This window comes from Prionailurus viverrinus, chromosome B3 (assembly GCF_022837055.1).
Source record: "Prionailurus viverrinus isolate Anna chromosome B3, UM_Priviv_1.0, whole genome shotgun sequence".
In the NCBI taxonomy this organism is placed as follows: Eukaryota; Metazoa; Chordata; class Mammalia; order Carnivora; family Felidae; genus Prionailurus; species Prionailurus viverrinus.
The window spans coordinates 54,461,133-54,486,594 of record NC_062566.1 but is presented as its reverse complement, the minus strand read 5'-3'; the positions used below and the strand labels follow the sequence as shown (position 1 = coordinate 54,486,594).

Genomic DNA, 25,462 nt, shown 5'->3' with positions numbered 1-25,462 from the left:
TAGTAGAATTTATTGTGAGATAGCTTTTATTATAAATTTGATTTCTGTAATTTATATGGGGCTGTTTAGCTTTTCTATTTCATATTTCACTTTTAATCATATGTGTTTCCCTAACTGGCTCAGTCAGTACAGCATGCGACTCTTGGTCTTTGAGTTTGTGAATTTGAGCCCTATAGTGGATGTAGAGATTACTTAAAAAAATAAATAAAATCTTTGGTGGGGAAAAAACATTGCTAGCTTGCTGGCTATGTGCAGACAGCTTGCTGGACTTGGTTTCTGGGCTATAGTTTGCCAGCCAGCCCCTTGCTTAGATCATTGATACAACACTTTCCCCCCCATAATGTAAGTTGTTGTTTTTTTTTTTTTTTAAGTTTATTTATTCATTCTGAGAGAGAAAGCACACTCAAGTGGGGGGTGGACAGAAAGGGAAAGAGAGAATCCCAAGCAGGCTCTGCACTGCCAGCACAGAGACAAGTGTAGGGCTCAAACTCACAAACTGTGAAATCATGAACTGAGCCAAGATCAAGTCAGATACTTCACCAACTGAGCCACCCAGGTGCCCCGTAAGTTTTTTCTTTTAAGTTTATTTATTTATTTTGAGAGAGAGGGAGAGAGTGTTCCAGCCAGGGAGGGTCAGAGAGAGAGGGAGAGAGAGAATCCCAAGCAAGTTTATGCTCTCAGTGCAGAGCCTGAAAGGGAGCTTTAGCTCCCTTGAACTGAAATCAAGAGTGGGACACTTAACCAACTGAGCCACCCAGGTGCCCCTCCCCTGATGTAAGTTTTATTTTATTTTTTAAATATTTATTTATTTATTAAATGTTTATTGTATTTATTTTTAATTTTTTTTAATGTTTATTTTTAAGAGACACAGAGAGAGGATGAGTGGGGGAGGGACAGAAAGAGAGGGAGACACAGAATCTGAAACAGACTCCAGGCTCTGAGCTGTCAACACAACCCTGATGCAGGGCTTGAACTCCCAAACCGAGAGATCATGACCCGAACCGAAGTCTGATGCTTTGAAGCATCAGTCTGATGAACCGAAGACTGAGCCACCCAGGCATTTCAAATGTTTGTTTATTTTTGAGAGTGAGCATGTGGCAAAGAGAGATAGGGGGACAGAAGATCCAAAGCGGGCTCTGTGTTGACAAGCAAAGAGCCCTTTGTGGGGCTCGAAGTCACAAACCATGAGTTCATGACCTGAGGTGAAGTCGGACGCTCAACCGACTGAACCACCCAGGCGCCCCAAATGTTTATTTTTGAGAGAGAGAGTGCCAAGTGGGGAGGAGCAGAAAAAGAGGGGGACAGAGGGTCCAAAGCAGGCTGTGCACTGACAGTAGTGAGCCCATTGTGGGGCTGGAACTCACGGATCATGAGATAGAGACCTGAGCTGAAGTTGAATGCTCAACCTACTGAGTCACCCTGGCAACCCCCAGGTTCCCCCCTAATGTAAGTTTTAAAGCTGTGAATTTCAAAGTACTGCTTTCCCATGCATTCTGATTATATATATTTTTTTAAGTTTTTATTTTAACTTCAGTTAGTTAACATACAGTGTTACAGTGTACAATAGAGTGATTCAGCAGTTCTATAAATACATCACCTGGTGTTGCTCATCTGATTTTATCTTTATTACCGTGTGTGTGTGTGCGCGTGTATGTGCGTGTGTTTTGTGACTTATTTTCTGACCTGTGGATTATTTAGAAATGTGTTATTTAATTTCCAGATATTTGGGCATTTCTTAGATATCTTCTAATTGTTTTCTAATTTAATATTGTGATCTAGGAATATATTCTGTATGATTTCATTTCTTTGGTATTTTTTTTATACTTTCTGGCATATAGTCTATCTTGGTGAGTGTCCCATGTGTATTTGAAAAAAAATGCATATTCTAGAATTAATTAGTGTAGGTCAGGTTCGTTGATAATATTTCTTTTTTTTTCTTTTAGTTTATTTTGAGAGAGAGTGCATGAGTTGGGGGAGGGGCAGAGAGAGGGGGAGAGAGACAGTCCCAAGCAGGCTCTATGCTGATAGTGCAGAGCCTGAAGCTGGGCTCGATCTCACAGACCATGAGATCATGACCTGAGCTGAAATCAAAAGTCGGCACTTAACCGACTGAGCCACCCAGGCACCCTGATAATATTTCAATCTTCTATATCTTAAACTTGTTTTATCAATTGCTAAGACAGGGGTGTTAAAAATCTCCAGTTGTTATTGTGAATTTGTCTACTTTGCCTTTCAGTTCTGTCATTTTTTTGTTTCTTCATATATTTTTAAGTTCTCTTGTTAGGTGTATATACATTTGTGAGGAATATAAATTGTTCTTGTTACCACTGTGAAATGTCTCAATATCTCTAGTAATATTTGCCTTGAGGTTTACTTTGCCTAATACTTACATAGCCACACAACTTTATTAGCATTTGCATGATATAGTTCTTTCCTTTTGTGTATAAATATACCCTATGTATTTATATTTAAGTTGACATATTTAGTTAGATGTAATTATTAATATGAGTTTATTAATCTTACTCTGTATTTACAACATTGTTTTTCTGTTTTTCCTATGCCTTCTTTTGGTAAACTAGTTATCTTTTAGAATATCATTCTATCTCCTATATTAACTTTTAAAAATTAACTTGATTTACAATTATACACAAACACACTCATTTAAAGTATATATTGTCATGAATTTTTAACAGATTTATACACTCATGCCCAAAAACCCTTACAGTCTTTGCAGACAGTTTCACAGTTATCACCCTAGACAACCATCTATCTGCTGTTGTTATAAATCACATAAATCTCTTCTGGAGTTTCATAATGATTGTAGTCATATAGCATCTCTTACATCTTTCACTCCGTGTGAAGTTTTTGAATTCACTTATGTTACTGCGTGTCTTCATACTTTATTCTGCCCTCCATCCAAAATTCTGTTGGTGTGAGTATACTGCATAACATAATTTGTGTCTCCATTTGGATTGTATATATTTTTTGGCTATCATAAATAAAGCTGCTATGAATATTTGTGTTGAGCCCATGTATGGACATATATTTAAGTTAAAAAGATTGGTGTTGCTAAGTCATATAATGCATGTTAATTTTTTTTGTGGTTGCTTTATTGAGACCTACATAATTAGCAATACCGTAAAACTCACCCATTTAAGGTATAAATTCAGTAGCTTTCAATATATGCACAGTGTGCATTTGTGTTGTAGCATATATCATTTCATCATTCCTTCTTATTGCCAAGTAATATTCTATAACATGGATATACAACATTTTGATTATCCATTTTATCAGTTGATGGACATTTCCACATTTTGGCTATTATGAAGGTGACTCCTGGTGAACATTCACATACAAGGTTTTTTGTGGAAATCTATTTAAAAAAATTTTTTTTTAATGTTTCTTTTTGAGAGAGAGAATGTGCGTGCAGGTGGGGGAGGGACAGAGCGATAGAGACAGACAGGCACACACACACACACACACACACACACACACACACACACACACCCAATCTGAGGCAGGCTTCAGGCTCTGAGCTGTCAACACAGGGCCTGATGTGGGGCTTGAACTCACAGACTGCGAGATCATGACCTGAGCTGAAGTCGGATGCTTAATGGACCTAGCCACCCAGGCGTCCCATTGTGGAAATCTGTTTTCACATCTCTTGAGAATATACTGAAGAGTAGAATTGCAGGATGATATGATAATTCTGTGTACCTTTTTTTTTTTAATGTTTTATTTATTTTTGAGACAGAAAGAGACAGAGCATGAACGGGGGAGGGTCAGAGAGAGAGGGACACACAGAATCTGAAGCAGGCTCCAGGCTCTGAGCTGTCAGCACAGAACCTGACGCGGGGCTCGAACTCATGGACTGTGAGATCATGACACATCATGACTTGAGCCGAAGTCGGACGCTTAACCAGCTGAGCCACCCAGGCGCCCCCCTGTGTAGCTTTTTAAGGACTTGCAGACTGTTTTCCAAAATGGCTGCACCATATTACAGTCCCACCAACAAAGTTAAAGGTTCTAGTTTCTCCACATCCTCAACAACACTTGTTATTGTTCTTTTAGGTATAGCCATCTTAGTGAGTGAAATGGTATCATTGTGGTTCTGATACATTTTCCTAATGACCCGTGACATTGAGCACTTTTCATGAGCTTGGCCATTGTAACTTCTTCAGAGAAATCTCTTTTATTATTTTTTTTTTTAATTTTTTTTTTCAACGTTTATTTATTTTTGGGACAGAGAGAGACAGAGCATGAACGGGCAAGGGGCAGAGAGAGAGGGAGACACAGAATCGGAAACAGGCTCCAGGCTCTGAGCCATCAGCCCAGAGCCCGACGCGGGGCTCGAACCCACGGACCGCGAGATCATGACCTGGCTGAAGTCGGACGCTTAACCGACTGCGCCACCCAGGCGCCCCGAGAAATCTCTTTTAAATCTTTGTACATTTTTAAATTGGGTTTTGTCTTCTTATAATTGAGTTGTAAGAGTTCTTTATATATTTTAGATACAAGTCCCTTGTTCCATAAATGACTTGCAGACATTTTCTCCCATTCTTTTAGACCCCTTTGAAGCACAGAAGTTTTAAATTTGATGAAATCAAGTCTAATTTATTTATTTTTTGTTGTTGTTGCTTATATTTTTGGTGTCATGTCCAAGAAGCTATTGCCAAACTCAAGGTGATAAAGTTTTAGGCCCGAATTTTCTTATAAGTGTTATAAATTTTTCTTACAAGCTTCAGAGTTTTTTTCTTATACATTTTATAGTTTTAGTTCTTATATTCAACTCTTTCCTCCATTTTGAATTAATTTTTGTAGATGATGTGAGGTAAGAGTCCATCTGTATTCTTTTGCATATTAATATCTGTTAGTCCTAGCACCATTTGTTGAAAGACTCTTTAACTTTTAAGAAGCTGTTCAGTTGTTTTCCAGAGTATTTGTACCATTCTACCCAGCATTGTTTGACTGTTCCAGTTGCCTACATCCTTAGCAATATTTGGTATTGCCAGTCTTTTTAATTTTAGCCTTTCTACAGGGGTGGGTGGTTATCTCATTGTGTTTTTATTTTGTATTTCCCTGATGATTAATGAAGTTGAATGTGCTTATTGGCCATATATGGATTTTCTTTTGTGAACTGCCAGTTCAGATTTTCCCCATTGGGAGGGGGTGACTTCTTAACTTTTTTCTTGTGATTTCCATTAGTAGTTTCTTTTGAGCAAGTGTTCTTAAACTTTTTGATCTCAGGCTCCTTTACGTTCTTAGAAATTATTGGAAACTCTAAAGAACGTTTGTGTATGTGAGCTATTTATCAGTATATCTCATTAGATATTAAAACTGAGGAATTTTGAAAATATTCATTTCTAATTGCAATTATAAATCCACTACATGTTAATACAATAATATGTTTTTAAGTATTTCCTAAAAACAAAAAGGAAATTAATGGGAGCATAACATTATTTACAGTTTTGCAAATCTCTTTAATGTTGACTTCATACAAGGTAGTTTGTTATCATTGAAGCACTTAAAACCATATTTGCATGTATTTGTTAAACAGAAGAGTACTTTACTATCTTTTTAAGATAATTTTGATAGTCTGTTGATACTATACCAAAACTTGTCAAATGATTTCATCTTGTTCCAAGATGAAATTTGAAAGGACTGCAATAATCTTTTCGTTAGTCAGTCTTGCACTTGGAATGTGTATGTATGGTTCTGTAACACTATACACTGATTGTTTAGAAGATATTGGTTCACTGAATTATGCAGATCTTTGATATACTGATATATTTCATTATTCAGTACTTAAAAATTACATTTCTGAACATCCGCATTGATTTCAACAGGATAGTTTTTAAGTACTGGGAAACTGTCAAGCTTATGGTGCTGGGTCTAAGTTTTCTAAAATTCGAATTTTTGCTTGAAAGCTCAAATTTTATTGTTGGCAACAAAAAGTGTCAGTTTTTCTTGAAGTGGCAGGCTTACTTTGTTCACTTTTCAGAAAATACCGGGGCACCTGGGTGGCTCAGTTGGTTAAGTGTCCAACTTTCGCTCAGGTCATGATCTCACAGTTTGTGAGTTTGAGCCCTATGTCCGGCTCTGTGCTGACAGCTCAGAGCCTGGAGCCTGTTTCGGATTCTGTGTCTGTCTTCCTCTCTCTCTGCCCCTCTCCCACTTGCACGTGCTCTCTGTATCTCTCTGTCTCAAAAATAAACAAACATTTAAAAAATTTTAAAAAGTCTACTTCTAGTAAAAATACTTTTCCATCAGAAAAGTGGTGTAATTCAGCTTATAATCACTCAGATACTTTTTATCAAGACAATTGTGGAAGCACAAGTTTGCAGCTGTAGTATTTTATTGTACTTACCATCCTACAGGATGTTAACACATATTTAAGGGTTGAGATTAAATTAATCTTACAGCTTCAGCAGGGACATTCTTAAGACAAACTGGCTTTATCCCCCCTGCCAGTGCATGGCAGTAAATAATACGGTAACTATTGGGTGTCATTGCCTTAATTTGTGCTAAGGTGACAGTAGTTATATCTACCATTGCTTTTGCACAGTCAGCACAAATGTTCAACATGTTATTTCAGGATAAACTGAGACACAAAAAAATTACTCCCCATTTGTGTTTATTACCACACATTCACAGTAAAGAAGATCTTTGATAATTAGTTGATGCTAGTATTAGATAAATATAGTCAAAACAGAAAGTCTGGCCATATCTGTAAGGCAAAAGTACAATTCTACAGACTAGATATTAACTAATTTCCTGTGTTTGCAGGTAAGTCTTTAATTCAGAGTTACTTTATCTCTGGGAAGTGAAAGAGCCTGTTTCTTTCATTGACTTTTTTATTCACCAGGCTTCCAGCAATGTCTACTGTGCAAGAGTTTGTAAGTCTCTCAGATAGTAATATGTGCACATTTTCAACCAGTGCAGTATAACTTACTCTTTAAGATATTTCAGTGGTAGTTCAGTTTCTTGTTTGTCTTGTGGGGTTTTTTTGTTGTTGTTATTTGTTTTTGTTTTTTGTTTTTTTTTTTTTTTGAGAGAGAGAAAGCAAGAGCACAAGTGGGAGAGGGGCAGAGAGAGAGAGAGAGGGAGACACAGAATCCAAAGTGGTCTCCAGACTCTGAGCTGTCAGCCCAGAGCCTGACACAGAGCTTGAACTCATGAACTGTTAGATCATGGCCTGAGCTGAAGTTGAACACTTAACCAGCTGAGCCACCCAGTCACCCCTCGGTGATTCAGTTTTTTTAGTTTGAAAAATTACAACGATTTTTGGCTTTTAAAAACTCGATGTGTACATTTAAAATATTAAATTCCTTTTTTAAATGTTGAATGAGTGTTCTCAAATGATAGTGGAACTGAATTGGCACCATAACTTTATTTGAGTATGTTCTATTATATAAGGCATGATGAAACATTAATATTTATACAGCTAAAGGAAAATAGCTTTATCACATTATTATTTGTAATTTGCAGTTTGATCCAGATTCTTTAGAGTAGTTTTCCCCTTTTGTGAGTCAAGAGAATTCTATGTCAGTTTCTTCTTCGTGTCAGTATAATAATGGAGTGAAACCACAAATTGTCTAATCTCCCTTTTTTAAAATTCATTGTTAATTATAAAGTTATGAATTTTATTGTAAATTTTTAGTAAATTTCAAAATAAGTGTTTTAGACAAAAAAAAAATTTTTTTTTTTTTTTTCAGAGAGAATGCAAGTGGGGGAGGATAGAGAGAGAAAATCCCAAGCAGGCTCCACACAGTCAGTATGAAGCCCGATGTGGGGCTTGAATTTATAAGCCGTGAGATCATGCATGACCTGAGCCAAAGTCAGACACTTAACTGACAGAGTCACCCATGCACCCCTAGACAAAATTTTAAAAACCTAATTTGGTATTACTGCAAAGCAAAATATTCAGAGTACTCATTATGTTTCCATATATATATACATATATCTACATATACATATATATATATACATATATATGTGTAGATATATGTATATATACACACATATATATATACACACTATTAAAAGCTTTAAGACTTCAATATAATAATTTACTGGATCATAATGAGGCTACAGAGATGATAGCAAATATGACCTTTGAAGATAGCTAGTAAAAGTACAGTAGTAGTGAACACAAAGTCTTTTATATTTCCTCATATATTTGCCTTGTTCATTCCTTACTATAAGTTTAGGATCCCATCTGGTATTACTTATTTTATGCCTAAAGAATTTCATTTAGTACTTCTTGCGTAGATCAGCTGCGAAGAATTCTGTTTTCTGTCTCAGAATGACTTTAAAGTGAGCAATTAAAAAAAAAACTTTATCTCTTATCAGTTTTCTTATAGTTTTATATCTGTACATTCTGAGCCTATAGTCATTCCATGCTATCTTTTAATCCTCATTTATCTTAGTTACAAAGGTTCTACATACGTTCACTATGTTTCATGCTTATCCTCAGTTCTTGTGTCATTGTCTGTAGTCATTTTTGTTGTCTGAAGCTCATTTTCTGGTAGATGCCACAGAGAGTACTCATGGGAACAATATTCTTGCACATTGATAACAGTACTCTTTAAGCTTGAAAATCAGTTTTGCTGCATATAAAATACTCGGGTAGCCTTTTCTGTTTGTGATTATTTTAAATGTTTTTCCATTTTATTCTGACATAAAAGCATTGCTGTTGGAAGTTTGATGATAATCTAATTTTTTACCTTTATAAATGAAGTGATTTTCCTTTGATCTCCAAAGGATTTTTTTTTTTTCCTTCAAATTCTATGAAGTTTAGGATATATTTTGTTTGCTTTTCTGGGTTGATAGTTTTAGTTAAACATATCTTTCAACATGTAATTTAAAATCTTTTCTTTGCGGAAAACTTTGTTATTTGTTCTGTTGCTATACTTTTGATTTGGTTTCCTTCTTCAGGGACTACTATTTTCTGTCTATTGGATCTTCTTTGTCTATCTTCAGTATTTGTAATATTTTGATGTCTTTAAAATTTTTTCCCCCATTTTATCTTCTGTTTCTTTTAAAAAACATAATTTAGGGGTGCCTGGTTAGCCCACTTGATTAAGCATCTGACTCTTGATCTCAGCTCAGGTCTTGATCTCAGGGTCTGATCTTAGCTCAGGTCTTGATCTCAGGGTCGTGAGTTTGAGCCCAATGTTGGGCTCCATGCTGGGTGTGGAGCCTACTAAATAAAAAATAAATAAATAATTAAAGACCTAATCTGTTGTTTACTCACTTTTATGTCTGTTCTAGTTCAGTCTTTATTTCTGATATTACAATAAAGCATCCTTCTGTATCCTAGAGCATAAACTCCTGATGTTCAAGGCCCATCTCTTTTTTTATCCTGAAATTCAGAACTGCTATAACATAGGCACAGCATGACTAAAATAATGAGGATGATGCCAGGTTTTTAATTTTCACTTTTATGAAAAAGTTGATTGTTTTCGCACTGTGTGATTTTTTTCTTTTATTTCTAATTATTTTGTCTCTGATTTGAAATTTTCTAACTCTTGATGTGCGTCTCGTATTGTTTTCTTAGTAAGTCTTTTGCTTTGAAATAAGTTATAATTTTTATCTATAATGCTTCTTTTATGATGTCATTCTTTATATATATGCACACACACACAAATATATGTTTTTTTTAATTAAATATTTATTTATTTATTTATTTATTTATTTTTGAAAGAGGGAACATGAGCAGGGGAGGGTCAGAGAGAAAGTAGGAGAGAATCCCAAGCGCGATTCTTCTCTGTCTGCATGGAGCCTCACGTGGGACTTGGTCCCACAAACTGTGAGATTATGACCTGAGCCGAAATCAAGACTCAGACACTTAACTGACTGGGCCACCCAGGCACCCCCACAGGGTATCTTTTCTAACTAGTTTTGTGTAGTGTTAAAAAAATATAGTGATTACTTTTTGAGTTTTCCTCTTTATTCTTACCTCGTGTTTATCTGAAACTTCACTTTTCTTCTTTTCTTTTGTTTCTTTGCTACTCAATTTTGATTCCATTCCCACCAGTTTCCCCTTAGTGTGGAGCCCTGTTCTAGAAGAGAACCTTAGTTGGTCAGTTTTAGGAGTTCATAGGAGCTGTTGTTTCATTCTCACCATTGACCCCTTTGCTATTAGATTGGGCACAACTTTTTCCCCTGTCTTAACATTGACTTGCCATGCTTTACATTGAATACCTACCTTTTAGCTGTTTTGGGCTTCTCTTGTTCTCAGGTGTGTCACACACCTTGTTGATCCCTTTATTCTACACTAGTGCATGTGGGCATTCAGGTATGGTGGCTGTTGGTTTGTCTTCATCTGCTTAGAATTTAAGGGAGATAGCTTGTCCCCTTGTTTTTGCTATTATTTTGACCTTGAGTTTTTGTTGCCTCTTTAGTTCTGTGTGTTTCCCTTGGGATTCAGAGATTTAAGAATACTACCTTCCTGGTGGATGGCTCAGTCAGTTAAGCATCTGACTCTTGGTGTTGGCTCAGGTCATGATCTCATGGTTTCATGGGTTTGAGCCTGGCGTTGGGCTCCGCTCTGGCACTATGGAGCCCGTTTGGGATTCTCTGTCTCCCTCTCTCTTTGCCCCTCTCTCACTCACACTGTGTCTGTCTCTCTCAAAATAAATGAACTTAAAAAAAAATGGCTTCCTCTTCCTCCTTAGAGATGTAAGCTAAAATATTTTTACTTTCTGTATGTATTTACATACTTTATGTATGCAAAAATACTATATGTATTTTTAATTGACCACAGTATAGTCTCTTCTGCTACAATAAACATGTAGTTCCACAGTATCAGCTAGCTTAGACTATTGGTAAATAGGGGAATAGTGTCAGTATAACATGGGTGATGTATTGCTTTATACATGATTTTTTCCTGAACTGGACAAGGGGATCCTGAGTAATGGGAGTTGAATTTTATATTTCATCAGGAAAGTAAAAAACTTTCAATTCAGCTGCTACAGAAACAAAAGCCCCACACACAGACACACACACACACACACACACACATACAGTTTTTAATTAGAAGTGATAATTAGCAATGGGGGGTTGCCTCCTAGTGAGGTACACTGTGATCTAGCAGAGACATTTCTCACGTGGCAGTTTGCATTTCCTTTTGTGTCCATCTTTGCCCTACTGGCTTAAAGCTCCTATCAGCTCCCATAAGCCCTTGTTTCTCCTTCTGTTTTTATTACCTTTTATTAAGCCCTGAGGTAGCATTTCAGCTGCTGTTAGCTGCCTCACTGGGGTGTCCAAGTTATCTCTGGAGGTGTCCCAATCATTGTTTTTGTTGGTGCTATGGTTACAGAGTTAACGGGGCATTGACTGATTTTTTTCCTTAAGCCTTGTTATTTTTAGTGTTGCAGAATGCAGGGTTTTCAGAATGTAAGTATTTATGTTATAGCAGATGTACTAAGAGACTTCTTTAAGAAGATGCTGGAGCTTAGTCTTGTTGGCTTTGTGGTGTTATTTCTGTTCTTGAAGGACTTTATGAAAAGAGTTCTGTTTTCTGGCAGTGGAGCTCCCATATTTGGGATATGAGGCTTCCCTGTTCATCTTTTAAACATGCAGGGGAATGATAAATAGTAAACATATGAAGAATTTTGTTGTGGATCACTGAAGTGTTATTTTGTGCTATAATAGACATACTGTTGTAATGGAGCTACCTAAAATTAGCAAAACTACTGAGTAAAAGTAAAATTCTATGTGGTATGATATGGACTGATATATTTTGACAGTATCTTTGTTCTGTTTTCATCCAAATAGGAAATTGTAATTGTGTTCATTTACAATACCAAGGTTTATTTCAGGTATAAAATAATACTCAACCTTTAAAAAATGCATAGTAGCATATTACTTACTGTGGTATAAAAGCATTAAGTACAAATACTCAGTATGAGTAGAGAATTCTTACTCCTGTTGAATAAGAATGTTGATTATACATATAAATTGTATTTAATATAGGTTTAAGAATCTCTAATCTCATCCTTACCAAAAGGTTTCAGGTAGTCTCATTAAAACAGCAAGGAATTGGGGCACCTGGCTAGCTTAGTCGGTAGAGCATGTGATTCTTGATCTTGGGGTTTTGAGCCCCACATTGGGTGTAGAGATTAAGATTACTAAAAAATAAGGGGCGCCTGGGTGGCTAGGTCTGTTGAGCGTCCGACTCCGGCTCAGGTCATGATCTCACAGTTCATGAGTTCAAGCCCTGCATCGGGCTCTGTGCTGACAGCTCGGAACCTGGATCCTGCTTCTGATTCTGTGTCTCCCTCTCTCTCTGCTCCTCCCCTGCTCACACGCTGTCTCTCTTCCAAAAATAAGTAAAGATTAAAGAAAAAAAAGATTACTAAAAAATAAAAAATACAGCAAGGGATTATAGGTCAGTATTACAGTAATGTAAGAAAATCGCTCATGTGGTCGATGGCTCTAGAAAAATTTTACGAATGAGAAAGATAGATGTACAAGTGAAGACAAACCAGGTATTACTTGGAGTATACTCTTTTAGTCAATAATATCGCAAAAACAATGTACACTGGTGGTGTAGATTTGCCCATATAAGGAAATGAATAGAGAGCTTCATTAAGGAGTAAACTCCTTAGTGTTAATTTGGGCATTTAAAGAATTGAGGTTGGCATTGGGTGTGGCATTGGCAAGCCTTGTTATTTTGGTAATATGTGATATGCCAACAAATTCCAGTGAGGTTCTGTTTCTTACCCTGAGTGCTCATGGAAACAACCACTGTTCTTTTGGACAAATCTAAGAGTAGGGGAGTATTGCTGAAAATTCAGAGCACATCTTACAATTTGAGTGTTTCAATAGCACAGACAGTATAATGGACATTGGGGAAAGGATCTGAATTGAGAATGCTGTAATTATATTTGTGTATTTTAAGTGCATTAATAATAAGCACCCCTATAACATTGTCAAATTTTTACTTTGTTTTTTACCACTTTTGGATATTATATAATTCTATTTTGTTTCTCCTGCATGTGAAAACAGGAAAATATATTACACATATTGTACCTTTTTTAAAGATTGAGGGGCGCCTGGGTGGCTCAGTCGGTTAAGCGGCTGACTTTGGCTCAGGTCATGATCTCTTGGTCCGTGAGTTCAAGCCCCGCGTCAGGCTCTGTGCTGACAGCTCAGAGCCTGGAGCCTGTTTCAGATTCTGTGTCTCCCTCTCTCTGACCTTCACCTGTTCATGCTCTGTCTCTCACTGTCTCAAAAATAAATAAAATGTTAAAATAAAAAAAAAAAAGATTGAGGTATAATTGATATACAACATTAGTTTCAGTGTACAACATAATTTGATATTTATATATGTATATATACATACACACACCATGTATTCTTTATCCATTCATCAATAGATGGACTCTTAAGTTGTTTCTGTTGGCTATTGTAAATTAAGCTGCAGTGAACAGGGGGGTACATACCATATTTTATAAGTGTAACCTGTAAGGCAGAATGCCTATGCTCAATGCATGTTTTTTTCCTCATATCTTAAGGAAGAGAGAGAAAATCCTTCAAAACGGAGTAGGATTGAACGTGATATAGATAATAATTTGATCACATCAACACCAAGAGCAGGAGAAAAGCCTAACAAACAGATATCTCGAGTAAGACGGAAAAGTCAAGTAAATGGAGGTTTGTTAATATTTAGATATTCTTCTATTAGGTCTAAGCAGAAATTTCACCTGACGTGTTTCTTTTCTCTTTTTAAAAATTGAATGTGTGTAATTTTTGCCTTATTTTGTAATCTCCTTTGTATTAAGTATTAGCATGAAATGAAATAAAAATTACCTCATATAAATATACTTTGATGAATTAAAATGACAAAGGCAGAACAACTGGCTTTATACTATTTATCATGAAAATGCATACAGAACAACATTTTTGACCTCTAATAAATTCATTTCTTAAAGCAGTAATAATTGTGACTTAATTTACTGAAATAAGTACAAAGAATTTGTTTCTGGATCATGGAACTTCAGCTCAGAGGGGTCTTGGATCACTCAGGGGCAGTGATTCTTAATGAGGGGTTGTTTTGTCCCTAGGGGATGTTTGTTAATGTCTAGAGACCTTTTTGGTTGTCACAACCTATGGTGGGATTGCTCCTTGCATCTAGCAGGTGGAGGTTAGGGATGCTGCTAAACATCCTACAATGCACAGGGCATCCTCCCATAATAAAGAATTGTCCAGCCCCAAGTCAGTAGTGCTGCTGTTGATAAATCTTGTTCTAGGTCAGTCTGTTATAGTATTGCTGACAAGCTCCCCAAGTCCAAAAGAAGGAGAAAAACAAGAAGGACAAGCAGAGGAAGGTATAAAGACCACCACTTTAGAGCATGGGGTGCTGCGTTCTAAACACAACAGCAAGAATACCTTCCCTCTTTCCTCTCAATTCAATATTGTATCTCTAAATTTTGAACTATTAGGGAAAAAGAAAAGAGCTATAGCAGCAAAGAAAGAAAGAAATGTGGGTAGATACCAAGTAAAGTTGTGAAAGGTCAAGGATGATTAATCAAAACACATTTGTGTGAATTTATTTTTATTGTTTATTTTCCAAAACCCATGAAAAATTTTTATTAAGAATCTAAAAAAACAAAAGACAAAAAACCTGTTTTTCTTAACCACTCTGAAATGGTGCCTCGGTATGTACATAAGTAATTTTTGCTATATACTATACATAGTCTTCTGCTTCAGTATATATATGTTGCCGCTATTTATTTAGCTGTTATTCATTAGTAAGAGACTGGAGGGTCGGTTTTATGAAGTAGGCAACATCCCAAAATGTAAATAAAGACACAGTCTTGTATTTGTGTTTTTGATGTTGTAACTTGCTTTACTTACAAAGAGTTTATTTCATTTTGTTGTAACTTGCTTTACTTACAAAGAGTTTATTTCATTTTGTTGTAACTTGCTTTACTTACAAAGAGTTTATTTCATTTTCTGTTACACTGTGGAAACCTATAGTCTACATACTAGAAACTTCAGTCTATATATATACTTCTAGATGTAAATGTGTTTTGTAGCAGTTATAAAACATTATAAATAATAAATTTGTTATAAAGATCATTTGATTTACCTCAGGATTTTTTTAAGTAAAGCTTTCTTAACATTAGTGTTCATCAGTTTTTATGAAGTATTTTAAGGGAAAAAATATTTTCATAATGAATTGTTTAAAACACATTTCTCAAAGTCATGTTTTCTAGATTGCAACTTTTTTTTTTTTTTTTTTTTTTTTGCCTTAGAAGCTGGTAGTTATGAAGTGACAAATCAACATGTAAAACAAAATGGAAAATTAGAAGATAATCCTTCCTCTGGCAGTCCTCCAAGGACTACATTGTTGGGGACCATATTTTCTCCTGTCTTCAACTTTTTTTCACCAGCAAATAAAAATGGTAAGTATAAACTATTACCCATAAACCATAATCTGGGTTTAAAAATTAGTTTTCCTGGTTTTTCAAGAGATCTGTTTGATTTTACTGGAGTATTTTGTGAGCATCTTAGTTTGTTTTCAGCCTCATTAAAAATACACAGCTCCTAAAAGACTGTGTTTTTTTTAACGGACTGAAATACATTTAGGTTATGTTTAACTCTGTTGAAGTGCATGAACTCCACTTTCACTCTCCGAAAAGCTAGATGATAAACTCTGAGCTGGAAGGAAAATGATTTTTATGATACTTACTATGTATAGGAGAGAATCCAGAAACATTTTCAATATTCTAGATCAGTAAAGTAGAATTTGTTGAATATTTAAGTGAGCTGAAAGTAGGTCATTTTTTGTAACACATTTTATTTTTATTTTTCGTTTGCTTGATTTTTCCCCATAGGGGTCATTAATTTGGATATTTAGTAAAACTACTCTAATTCAGATGAAATGCCTTTGCAAAAGAAATTTGGATTGTTGCCCAGCATTTTTTTTTAGGCTCCACACCCAGCACTGAGCACAGTTTGAGAGGCTTGAACTCACAACCCTGAGATCAAGAGTCAGATACTTAATCAACTGAGCCACCCAGGTGCCCCCCCGCCCCCCTCCCAGCCCCAGCATTTTATTTTTGTTTTTTGTTTTTCTTAAAAAATTTTTTAATGTTTATTTATTTTTGAGAGAGACAGAGTGTGAGAGGGGCAGAGAGAGGGAGACACAGAATCTGAAGCAGGCTCCAGGCTCTGAGCTGTCAGCACAGAACCTGACAACAGGGCTCAAACTCACAAACCATGAGATCATGACCTGAGCCAAAGTTGGACACCTAACTGACTGAGCCATCTAGGTGCCCCTGGCATATTTTAAAAAAAGATAGCTAGTGTTCTTTTTTTTTATGAATAATTGTTAATTTTATAAATGATAATTTAGTCTTTATGTGAGGGCAGGAGATCTTGTCTTTATTTTTGCATCCACCATGTTGTTTGATAGTATGGGGCACATGGAAGATAGCCATTAAGTGCTTGTTGCCTGATTATTTAAATTCTAATTTGAATATGTTCCTGGATGATAATACGATTTTTAAAAGGCAGAATAGTGCACTATAAAATCTAGATGCTCTGGGGGATGAAAATAATGTATGTTAGCACATTTAAAAGGACTGTGAAGTCCTATAGTAGAAATAAAACAAAAAACTACCTTTAACTTTGTTTAACTCCATATTTCCTAGACATGTATGATCCAGTGAACCCTTTTTTGTGGAACATCTGTTAACATCTTGTAAAACTAGTGCCCCATAGACCAACTTTGGAAATAGCTGGTGTAGTGGGAAAAGAATGGGCTTTGGAATTAGAGAAACTTGTCTTAAAATTTCAGCTCTGCCGGGTGCCTGGGTGGCTCAGTCATTAAGCATCTCACTTCGGTTCAGGTCATGATCTCACAGTTCATGAGCTTGGGCCCTGCTTGGGTGAGCACATGTTCCACTTTGGGTGAGCTTGAGCCAGTAAACATGAGCCCCACCTCTCTCTCTCTCTCCTTCTCCCTCCCCCTCTCTTCTCTCTGCCCCTTGCTCTCAACAACAACAACAACAAATCCTCCTCCTCCTCCTCCTCCTCCTCCTCCTCCTCCTGGCTCTGCCTCTTTAGCTGTGTTACCTTGGTCTAGTTCTTTAAATTCTTGAGCCTCTTTGTCTGTGAGAGAGGATAATTATACTTAAATATGGGGCAGGGGCGATTTGAAGATTTCATGTCATTCATTTGAGTATCTGCTGTGTCCTGGCCATTGTATTAATTGCTAGAGATTCAAGGATATTTAACACATCCATGGTCCCTGTGCTCAAGGAGCTTAATTTTTTACAAGAGGGAGAGAGATCTATAAATAGGTATAATAAATTTTTGTAAGTGCACTGATAGAGGTATGGGGTAGTATGGTATTCATAGGATGGAATGGTTCTATATTCTGACATCTCATAATAGTCTTTATAGAAAAGCTGAATCTTGAAAGGTGGTAAAAAGGGTATTCCAGGTAGAATGAGCAGCGTGAGCAGAGGCATAGTGTGTTTGAGAAACTGAAATTAGTTAGTTACAGATAGACCATTGGATTTGAGGAGTGCACAGGATGGTTAAGATAGTTACAAAGATGGCAAATCAAAAGTAACATGGTAAGATATTTGAATTTTATCCTTGGTGGGGGATGACTGAAAGGTTTTAAACTGGTGAGTAATATGAACAGATTTTTGTTTTCTAAAAATCACAATGTGTCAGCTGCATTCTAAAAAGGTTGTGTTGGGGGAAAACAATTAGTAGACTTGTAGTCCACATGAGACTTCATGTAGCCTTAACTATGATATTAGAGAAAAGAAGAAGGATCAGAGATATAGAGTAGACAAATTTTGAGCACAGATTGGAGGTGAAAGAGACCAGAGATTAAGATGACACAAGGTTATTTTTTCAAGAGAGGTTAGGTTCTAGGAGATAGGTGGGCCATACTGAGTTTGAGGTGCTATGAAACAACCAAATAAAAATATCTGGTAGCCATTTGTCCTTCTTGTGTGGAGCTTAGAAACCTGGGTTTAAGCAGTAGACTATTACATTACCAGCTTATAGGTATCATTTGAAACTAATGGAGTAAATGTTCAGCAAACTAAGATCTTGGAATATATTTAAGGACTGGACAAAGTAAAAGAAAGCAACAAAGACATGGAAGAAGCCAGGAGATTTTGTGTCATAGAAGCCAAAGGAAAAGAGAATATCAAAACCCAGGTCAAACAATTATAAAGATTGAAGGAAAGGAAATGAGTATTGAAAAGAGACTGCTGAGCCTGGCAATTACAAAGTTACTGGTTTCTTTCTTTTTTTTTTTTTAATGTATGTTTGTTTGTTTGTTTGTTTATTTTTTGAGAGCAAGAGTGTTAGTGGGGGAGGACTGAAAGAGGGGAGACACAGACTCTGAAGCAGGCTCCAGGCTCTGAACTGTCAGCACAGAGCCTGACACAGGGCTCAAACTCATGGACCACAAGATCATGACCTGAGCTGAAGTTGGATGCTTAACCAACTGAGCCACCCAGGCACCCCAAGTTATTGGTTTCTTTTGCCAGAACAGTTTCAGGAGAGTGGCTGGAGTTGGAAGCCTAACACATTTGGGTTAAAAGAGTAAAATGGGAGTAAGAAAGGAAGCAGCAAATGTAGGTTACTGTTGTGAACTACTTGACTATAAAATTAGAGAGGTTACCAAGTCTCCAGTGGTTTCTCTTTGTGAGAGACCAGCATGTTTTTAAGCCTCAGGGAGGAGTCTAACAGGAAGAGGTTGAAAATAGAGGGAAAATAACTAATGAAGAAAGTTTCTGGAGTCTGCTGACAACGATGAGATTATGGGAACAGATAGTAGAAGGATTAGAATGGAGAAGAGAGGAAAAAGAGATATTTTTCTCTAGTGCTAAAGGAAAGAAGCTGTGAAGGTGTGTGCGGAAATAAATGGGCAGAAGAAGTTGGTTTTTGGTAAGTTACTTTTTCGTTGAAGGAGGAGATGGTGCCATGTGCTGAGATTCCTGGTGGCGGGGACTGAAGAGAACAGTGAAGGTTTAGAATGTTTGTTGTTGGGTATAATTAAATACATGCATAATCCAGTAAGCCTGTAAGTTACATTGATTCAAGAGAGATTTCTATGATGGGTGACATTTGAAAGACAAGGGAGCAAGAATACTGAAGCTGCTGGCTTGTGAGTGTATTAAGTGATATACCATGCAGTCTGACTAGATGAGAAGGGTGGGGAAGGGGCTGTTAAGGGATTGTTTGGAATGAGACTGGCCTTTATCAAACATGAAGGTCACATGTAATGGGAATATGAAATAGGTAATTAAAAGGTTAGGAAGTTGTGATAGTGGACCGATACATTTGAACTTTAGTTTTCAGAGATGAACAGTTTCTTACTGTGAACGTCCAGGTTATGGTCATGGTACTTGCTAAAGAGAGCAGCGTGTATGAAGATGGAGCTTAAGAGCGCAAGACCTTTGATTAGTCTAGGGATGAGTCATTGACATCCCCTGTAGTAACAACCAGCAGGTGTTTCATAGAGCTTTAAACTGGTGGCTAGGTGTTAAATTCGTCTGGTTGAGAGAGGATGCTGGCAACAGTTGGTAGAGGACAGCAGTGGGGATAAATGAAGAACTACAAAGCTAGGTGCCATCAGTCTCAAAGGAGGAGGGATTTTTGCACGTTAATGGAACACCAGTGATTTGGTGGCAGCAATGGAATAAATGAATTCTGATTCATTTAGTATGAGTATGGAAGAATAAAGAGCTTTGAGGGGAAAAGTATCAGGAAGAGATTTTTTGGAAATAAGTCACATTTAAAGCTTTGAGGGAGAAGGAATGTTGTATGAGAAAATTGAGAGTATGGGAGGTTGATTTTGTTTTTGAAAATGACATTTGGAGGATTCCATAAAGAAATAGAGTTGGGGTCATCTCATTGTGGAAGAAGAATTGGGTAGCAGGGTCATTTAGGTTGTGGCTGAGTATGATTAGGAAACTAACTTCAGTCTTTGTTACTGAGATGGAATCGTGTTAGGAAATTGTTGTTGTGTCTCTGAATAAAAATGTTCTGATGGTTAGGGTAACAGCTCATTCTTGGATAACTACCTCTGTCCACAGTGGCTAGTATGTTTACTTAGTACTGGACTAATTTGAGGATAATGAAAAATACACACACACACACACACACACACATACACAATGCCTAGCTCATAGTAGACACTTAATAAATGATATTTGCTTTATTGAAAAGAAGTTCTGTGATCAACAATACTGTGTTGTATACTTTGAAGTTGCATAGAGACTAGATCTTAGATTTTCTCACCACAAAAAATGATAACGATGTGGCAGGATAGAGGTATTAGTTAATACTAGGTTGGTAACCATAATGCAATATATAGATGTGTTAAATTAGCACATACACCTAAAACTTACACAATGTTGTATGTCCATTATGTCTCAATAAAAATTTTTTAAAGTTCTAAATTATGACTGTCTATATAGCTGGATGTTTCTAAACTGAACACTTTTTTTTTTTTAATTTTTTTTTTCAACGTTTATTTATTTTTGGGACAGAGAGAGACAGAGCATGAACGGGGGAGGGGCAGAGAGAGAGGGAGACACAGAATCGGAAACAGGCTCCAGGCTCTGAGCCATCAGCCCAGAGCCTGACGCGGGGCTCGAACTCACGGACCGCGAGATCGTGACCTGGCTGAAGTCGGACGCTTAACCGACTGCGCCACCCAGGCGCCCCTAAACTGAACACTCTTAAGAAAAATTTTGTTCACCAATAGCACTGTAGCTTGTAATAGTCTTTACTCCTCATTATTTGAAATATCTAGAAGAGACTCACTAAACAGTGATCATCAGCTCTATGTCTGTTGCATTTAGTTTTTCTAAATATTTATGAGTTTTATTTTTCAATATTTAATTTTAGTTTTATTAAAATGTATTTGAGGGGCACCTGGGTGGTTGAGTCAGTCAACCAGCTCTTGATTTTGGCTCATGTCATGATTTCAGTTTGTGGGATCAGGCCCCGTGTGGGGCTCTGTGCTGACAGTGCAGAGTCTGCTTGGGATTCTTTTTCTCCCTCTCTCTCTGCCCCTCCCCTACTCGCTCACACTCTCTCTCAAAACAAATAAATAAGCATTAAAAAAAAACCCTTTATTAAAATATATTTGATATACAACATTATGTAAATTTAAGGGTATAACATGTTGATATGATACATTTATATATTTTAATATGATTGCCATGTAGCAATAATTAGCACCTCTATCCCATTACGTAATTATCCTTTCTTTTTAGTGGTTGGAATAATTCTAGTGTCAGCAAGTTTGATGATTATAATACAATATTGTTGTCTGCACTCTATTGTGCCTTAGGTCTCTAGGGCTTATGTTTGCTTGCTATATAAGTTTGTACCCTTAAAATCATCTATCCTATCCTGCCACTCCCTTTTGATTTTTTAAATGATGGTTGTGAGTACACTGAATCTTAATTATAGGAACATCAGGATCTGATTCCCCAGGACAGGCTGTGGAAGCTGAAGAGATAGTAAAACAACTTGATATGGAACAGGTGGATGAGATCACTACCAGTACTACGACATCAACTAATGGAGCAGCTTACTCAAATCAAGCAGTTCAAGTGAGACCATCGATAAATAATGGTTTAGAAGAAGCAGAAGAAACAGTTAATCGTGATATCCCACCCCTTACAGGTGAAGAAAATTCCTTTGCTTATGCATCTTCATGAATTTAGAAAAATATGGTATTTATTTATGTTTATTTAATGTCAAATGCATATGTTTTTCTTCCCTGAACATAAGACAATTAAAATCGAAAATAAAACTTTCTCCCAGATATACAGTCATTTTGAAATTGAAAGTTTTTAGAAGGTTGTGTTGATTGAGAATCATTTTACAGTTTAATTATTTGTACTGATCTTACTAGTTAGAGAAATTGAACACAAATAGTGAAATAGATGCTCGTGTTTATGAGTATATTTATTGTAATTGCACCCAATCTCAGACCTTTAAGTCTGAAGTCCCTACCTAACGGCAGCCTTACACCTTCGGATTTGTTGCATATATAAATGACATCCGCCGCCCGCCAAGAAGCTTCTGTTCCTAGATCTTGCCCTGTATTCAAACTGCAGCCTAATTCTGGATCTTTATAAAAGCCTAATGTAATTGTTTGGTCCCTGAGCCACTTGTAATGGAAATGTAGAACACATGAGATCAGAATTTATTACATCTGAGGGTTGTGGTATATAGATGCATAAAGCTAAAAGATGAAACTGTTCCATCATACTTAAAAACAAATAAAATTGAGGACGGTCATCGTTTCTCAGAGGGACAAGATCTTAGGCTTTTATTTTAGATTAAAAAAAATTTTTTTTCATGTTTATAGAGAGAGAGAAAGCATGAGCAGGGGAGGGGCAGTGAAAGAGGGAGAGAGGGAATCCCAAGCAAGTTGCACAGAGCCTGTTGTGTGGCTCAATCTTACAAACCATGAGATTGTGACCTGAGCTGAAATCAAGGAGTCAGACCCTTAACCAACAGCCACCCAGGCACTCTTAGATTTGTTTATTTCTTACAATGCCCGGCATTTGCGCATATGTATTGGTTCAGAAATGTAGTTTGGTGTAAGGAAGTAGAATAATGTTCTTCCCTTGAATATAAAGGAGAAACTTGAAAAACTACAATCCAAACAGCTGAAAACATTTAAAGAAAAAATGCATACAATTATGAAATTTCTATATAGTGCAACCCAGTCATACCAATATGAAAAGTGACATAAAATAGGAAAGATTTATTTTAACTTGGTTGAATAAAAGATTGGGCTCTGTAATGTTAATATCTATAATGTTAAATTATAATGTTGTAATTTAAGAATAATATTGAATCTGACAAGCAAATCAATATGGTGCACATAGTTAGGACTTGCAAATGAACCTACTCTTGACCTGTCATTTTATGCTCATTACTTTGCCAGTGTTTAAGCTAGTGAATTGTAAAGTAGATTAAGTCCAGGGCTTTGGGCCTCGTGTTTGATGTTTGTTCTATATTTTTGTGCTGCTGTATTTTTTTTTTTCCCTGACAACTATGAAAATGGAGAAGGGATTTCTATAACCATAGTGATTTCTAGAGGGGAAAAGGAAAATTTAGTCCTGTTGTCTCATTCATTCATTCATTTAGTCCCCTAACATTTATTGAACATTTATTTTTTGTGATGGGCATTGTTTATGAAGATGAATAAGATAATGCTTCTTGACCCTGAAGAGTGAATGATCTAATTGATGAGCCAGGTATACACAAAAATTACTGTACAGTATGGTGAGTGCTGTTACAAATAAATGAGCAAAATGATGAGGTGGCATATTATATTTACTCTGGGAGTATCATGACAGGAGAGAAGTAAAATTTTTGCTGATCTTAAAAGATGAGTATGAGTGATAAAGATTGTTAGTTTTCCTTAAGAACTAAGCCAAAGAGAACAAGACAGAAAGAGGCTGGCTCTACCATTTACTTAGCTTTGTGACTTTAGACAATTTAAGCTCACTTGAGTCAGTTTTCTTAGCTTTAAAAGGGTAATAATTCACGGTTTTAAAGGCTAAATGGGATGAAAGAAGAAAAATGCTTAGCATGAAGGCTCTCAAATATTACTTCCTTTCTCCCTTTTTCTGAGGTTAATAGGAATTTGAAACAGAAGTGGTTAGAAGTTGTATTTTTCTATTAACCCTTGTGCTAATGAACTGTCATTGGCATAAAGTTATTACAGATGGACAAAAGTATTATTTACATCTGTCATTCACTGAACATACTATGTTACAAGGTAATTCATACATAAGAAATTAATATATCATAATAGCAAAAATGATTTCTTTTTGTCCTGAAGGACTATTATCCACCAATATTCCATTCCTATAGACAGATTACAGCAGTTTTTACCGTGTTCCACTATTTTAGTCCTTTTGGGCTACTGTAACAAACTACCATAGGTGGTAACAAACACCACTAGGTGGTGTATACACAGCAGAAATTTATTTCTCACAGTTTAGGAGGCTTGGAAATCCAAGATCAAAGTGCCAGCAAACTCAGGACCTGGTTAAGGGCCTGCTTTCAGGTTCATAGACAACTGTCTTCTCATGCATCCTCACATGGCAGAAGCTATGTGAGTTCTCTGGAGTCTCTGTTTTTTCTTTTTGTTTTTTCTGTAATGTTTGTTTATTTTTTTTTATAATTTAAAGAAATTTTTAATGTTTATTTTTGAGAGAGAGAGAGGGAAAGAGAATGAGTGGGAGAGGGGCAGAAAGAGTGGGAGACACTGAATTCCAAGTAGGCTCCAGGCTTTGAGCTATCTGCACAGAGCCTGATGCGGGGCTTGAACTCATGAACCATAAGATCATGACCTGAGCCAAAGTTGGACGCTTAACCGACTGAGCCATCCAGGCGCCCCATTGTTTGTTTTTGAGAGAGTGAGAGAGAGAGAGAGAGAGAGAGAGAGACAAAGGATCCAAAGGGGCTCCACACTGACAGCAGAGAGTTTGATGTGGAGCTTGAATTCACAAACCACGAGATCATGACCTGAGTCCAAATTGGACGCTTAACCAACTGAGCCACCTAGGTGTCCCTGGAGTCTCTTTTATAAGGGCACTGATCCTATTCATGAGGGCTCCCCCCTAATGACTTCATGACATCCTAAAGTCTTCACCTCCAAATACCATTTTGGGAGGACACAAACATTCAGTCTGTAGCATCCAACTTAAGCTTTTGTCTGAAACATTACCTCTGACTAATAATATTATCTTTTGTCTTCTTGAATTTAAGTTGTAATTATTGTCTTAGAAAATTCCCAGCAAGGTTTTTTATTTATTTAAGTAATCTCTACACCCATTGTGGATCTCAAGCTCAAGACACTGAGATCAAGAGTCCTACATTCTTCTGACTTAGCAAGCTAGGTGCCCCTTCCAGCATAATTTCTAAAGCTCTGTCAGTTGATAGAATTTTAGCTTAAACATATACTGGACCATGTGTCATGGCATATAGAATTGCTTCATGATTATTTTTAGGTTGCTTGTAAATTAGAAGTAAAATAAAGCCTCCTCTGAAGCAGTGGTTTCTAAATAGAACAGCATTTCTTAACTTTTAAAAGATTTTAGATAGCCTTGAGGTTCCTGGGAAAATGTACATACAACATAAGTGCACAAGGGGGGGGTTCATGAACCTCTTAAAGAATGTTCATAGATCTCAGGTTAAAAACTACCTTTGGGTCTATTGTCAGCACACATATATATTGACTTCCTATGTATGTACAAGGTACTTTGAAAAATGTTACTGCTGCAAGAGGCAGCATGAAGTTTTTATGGTTACACATATAGACGCCATTCAGTTAGAAATTGAAGTTTGGTGGAGTATATTTTTCTAGCAATAAGTAGTAAATTTTTTCTTTGCTATTAGGGATTTTAATTCTACTAGCCATGATCTAGCTTGC

The 25,462-nt window shown here is 36.6% G+C and overlaps 1 protein-coding gene across 3 annotated transcripts in view; it reads left to right on the top strand.

The window, feature by feature from the left end:
- The window catches only part of CTDSPL2 (CTD small phosphatase like 2), an 83,965-nt gene that overhangs the window by 34,285 nt on the left and 24,218 nt on the right, over positions 1 to 25,462 (top strand). For 2 of the 3 annotated variants that reach the window (XM_047863094.1, XM_047863093.1), the window contains exons 3-5: positions 13,524 to 13,662; positions 15,267 to 15,416; positions 21,472 to 21,687. In XM_047863094.1, coding sequence (XP_047719050.1) covers positions 13,524 to 13,662; positions 15,267 to 15,416; positions 21,472 to 21,687 — 505 coding nt within the window. The remainder of the gene's footprint in view (positions 1 to 13,523; positions 13,663 to 15,266; positions 15,417 to 21,471; positions 21,688 to 25,462) is intronic. The other variant, XM_047863095.1, reaches the window with a different exon arrangement.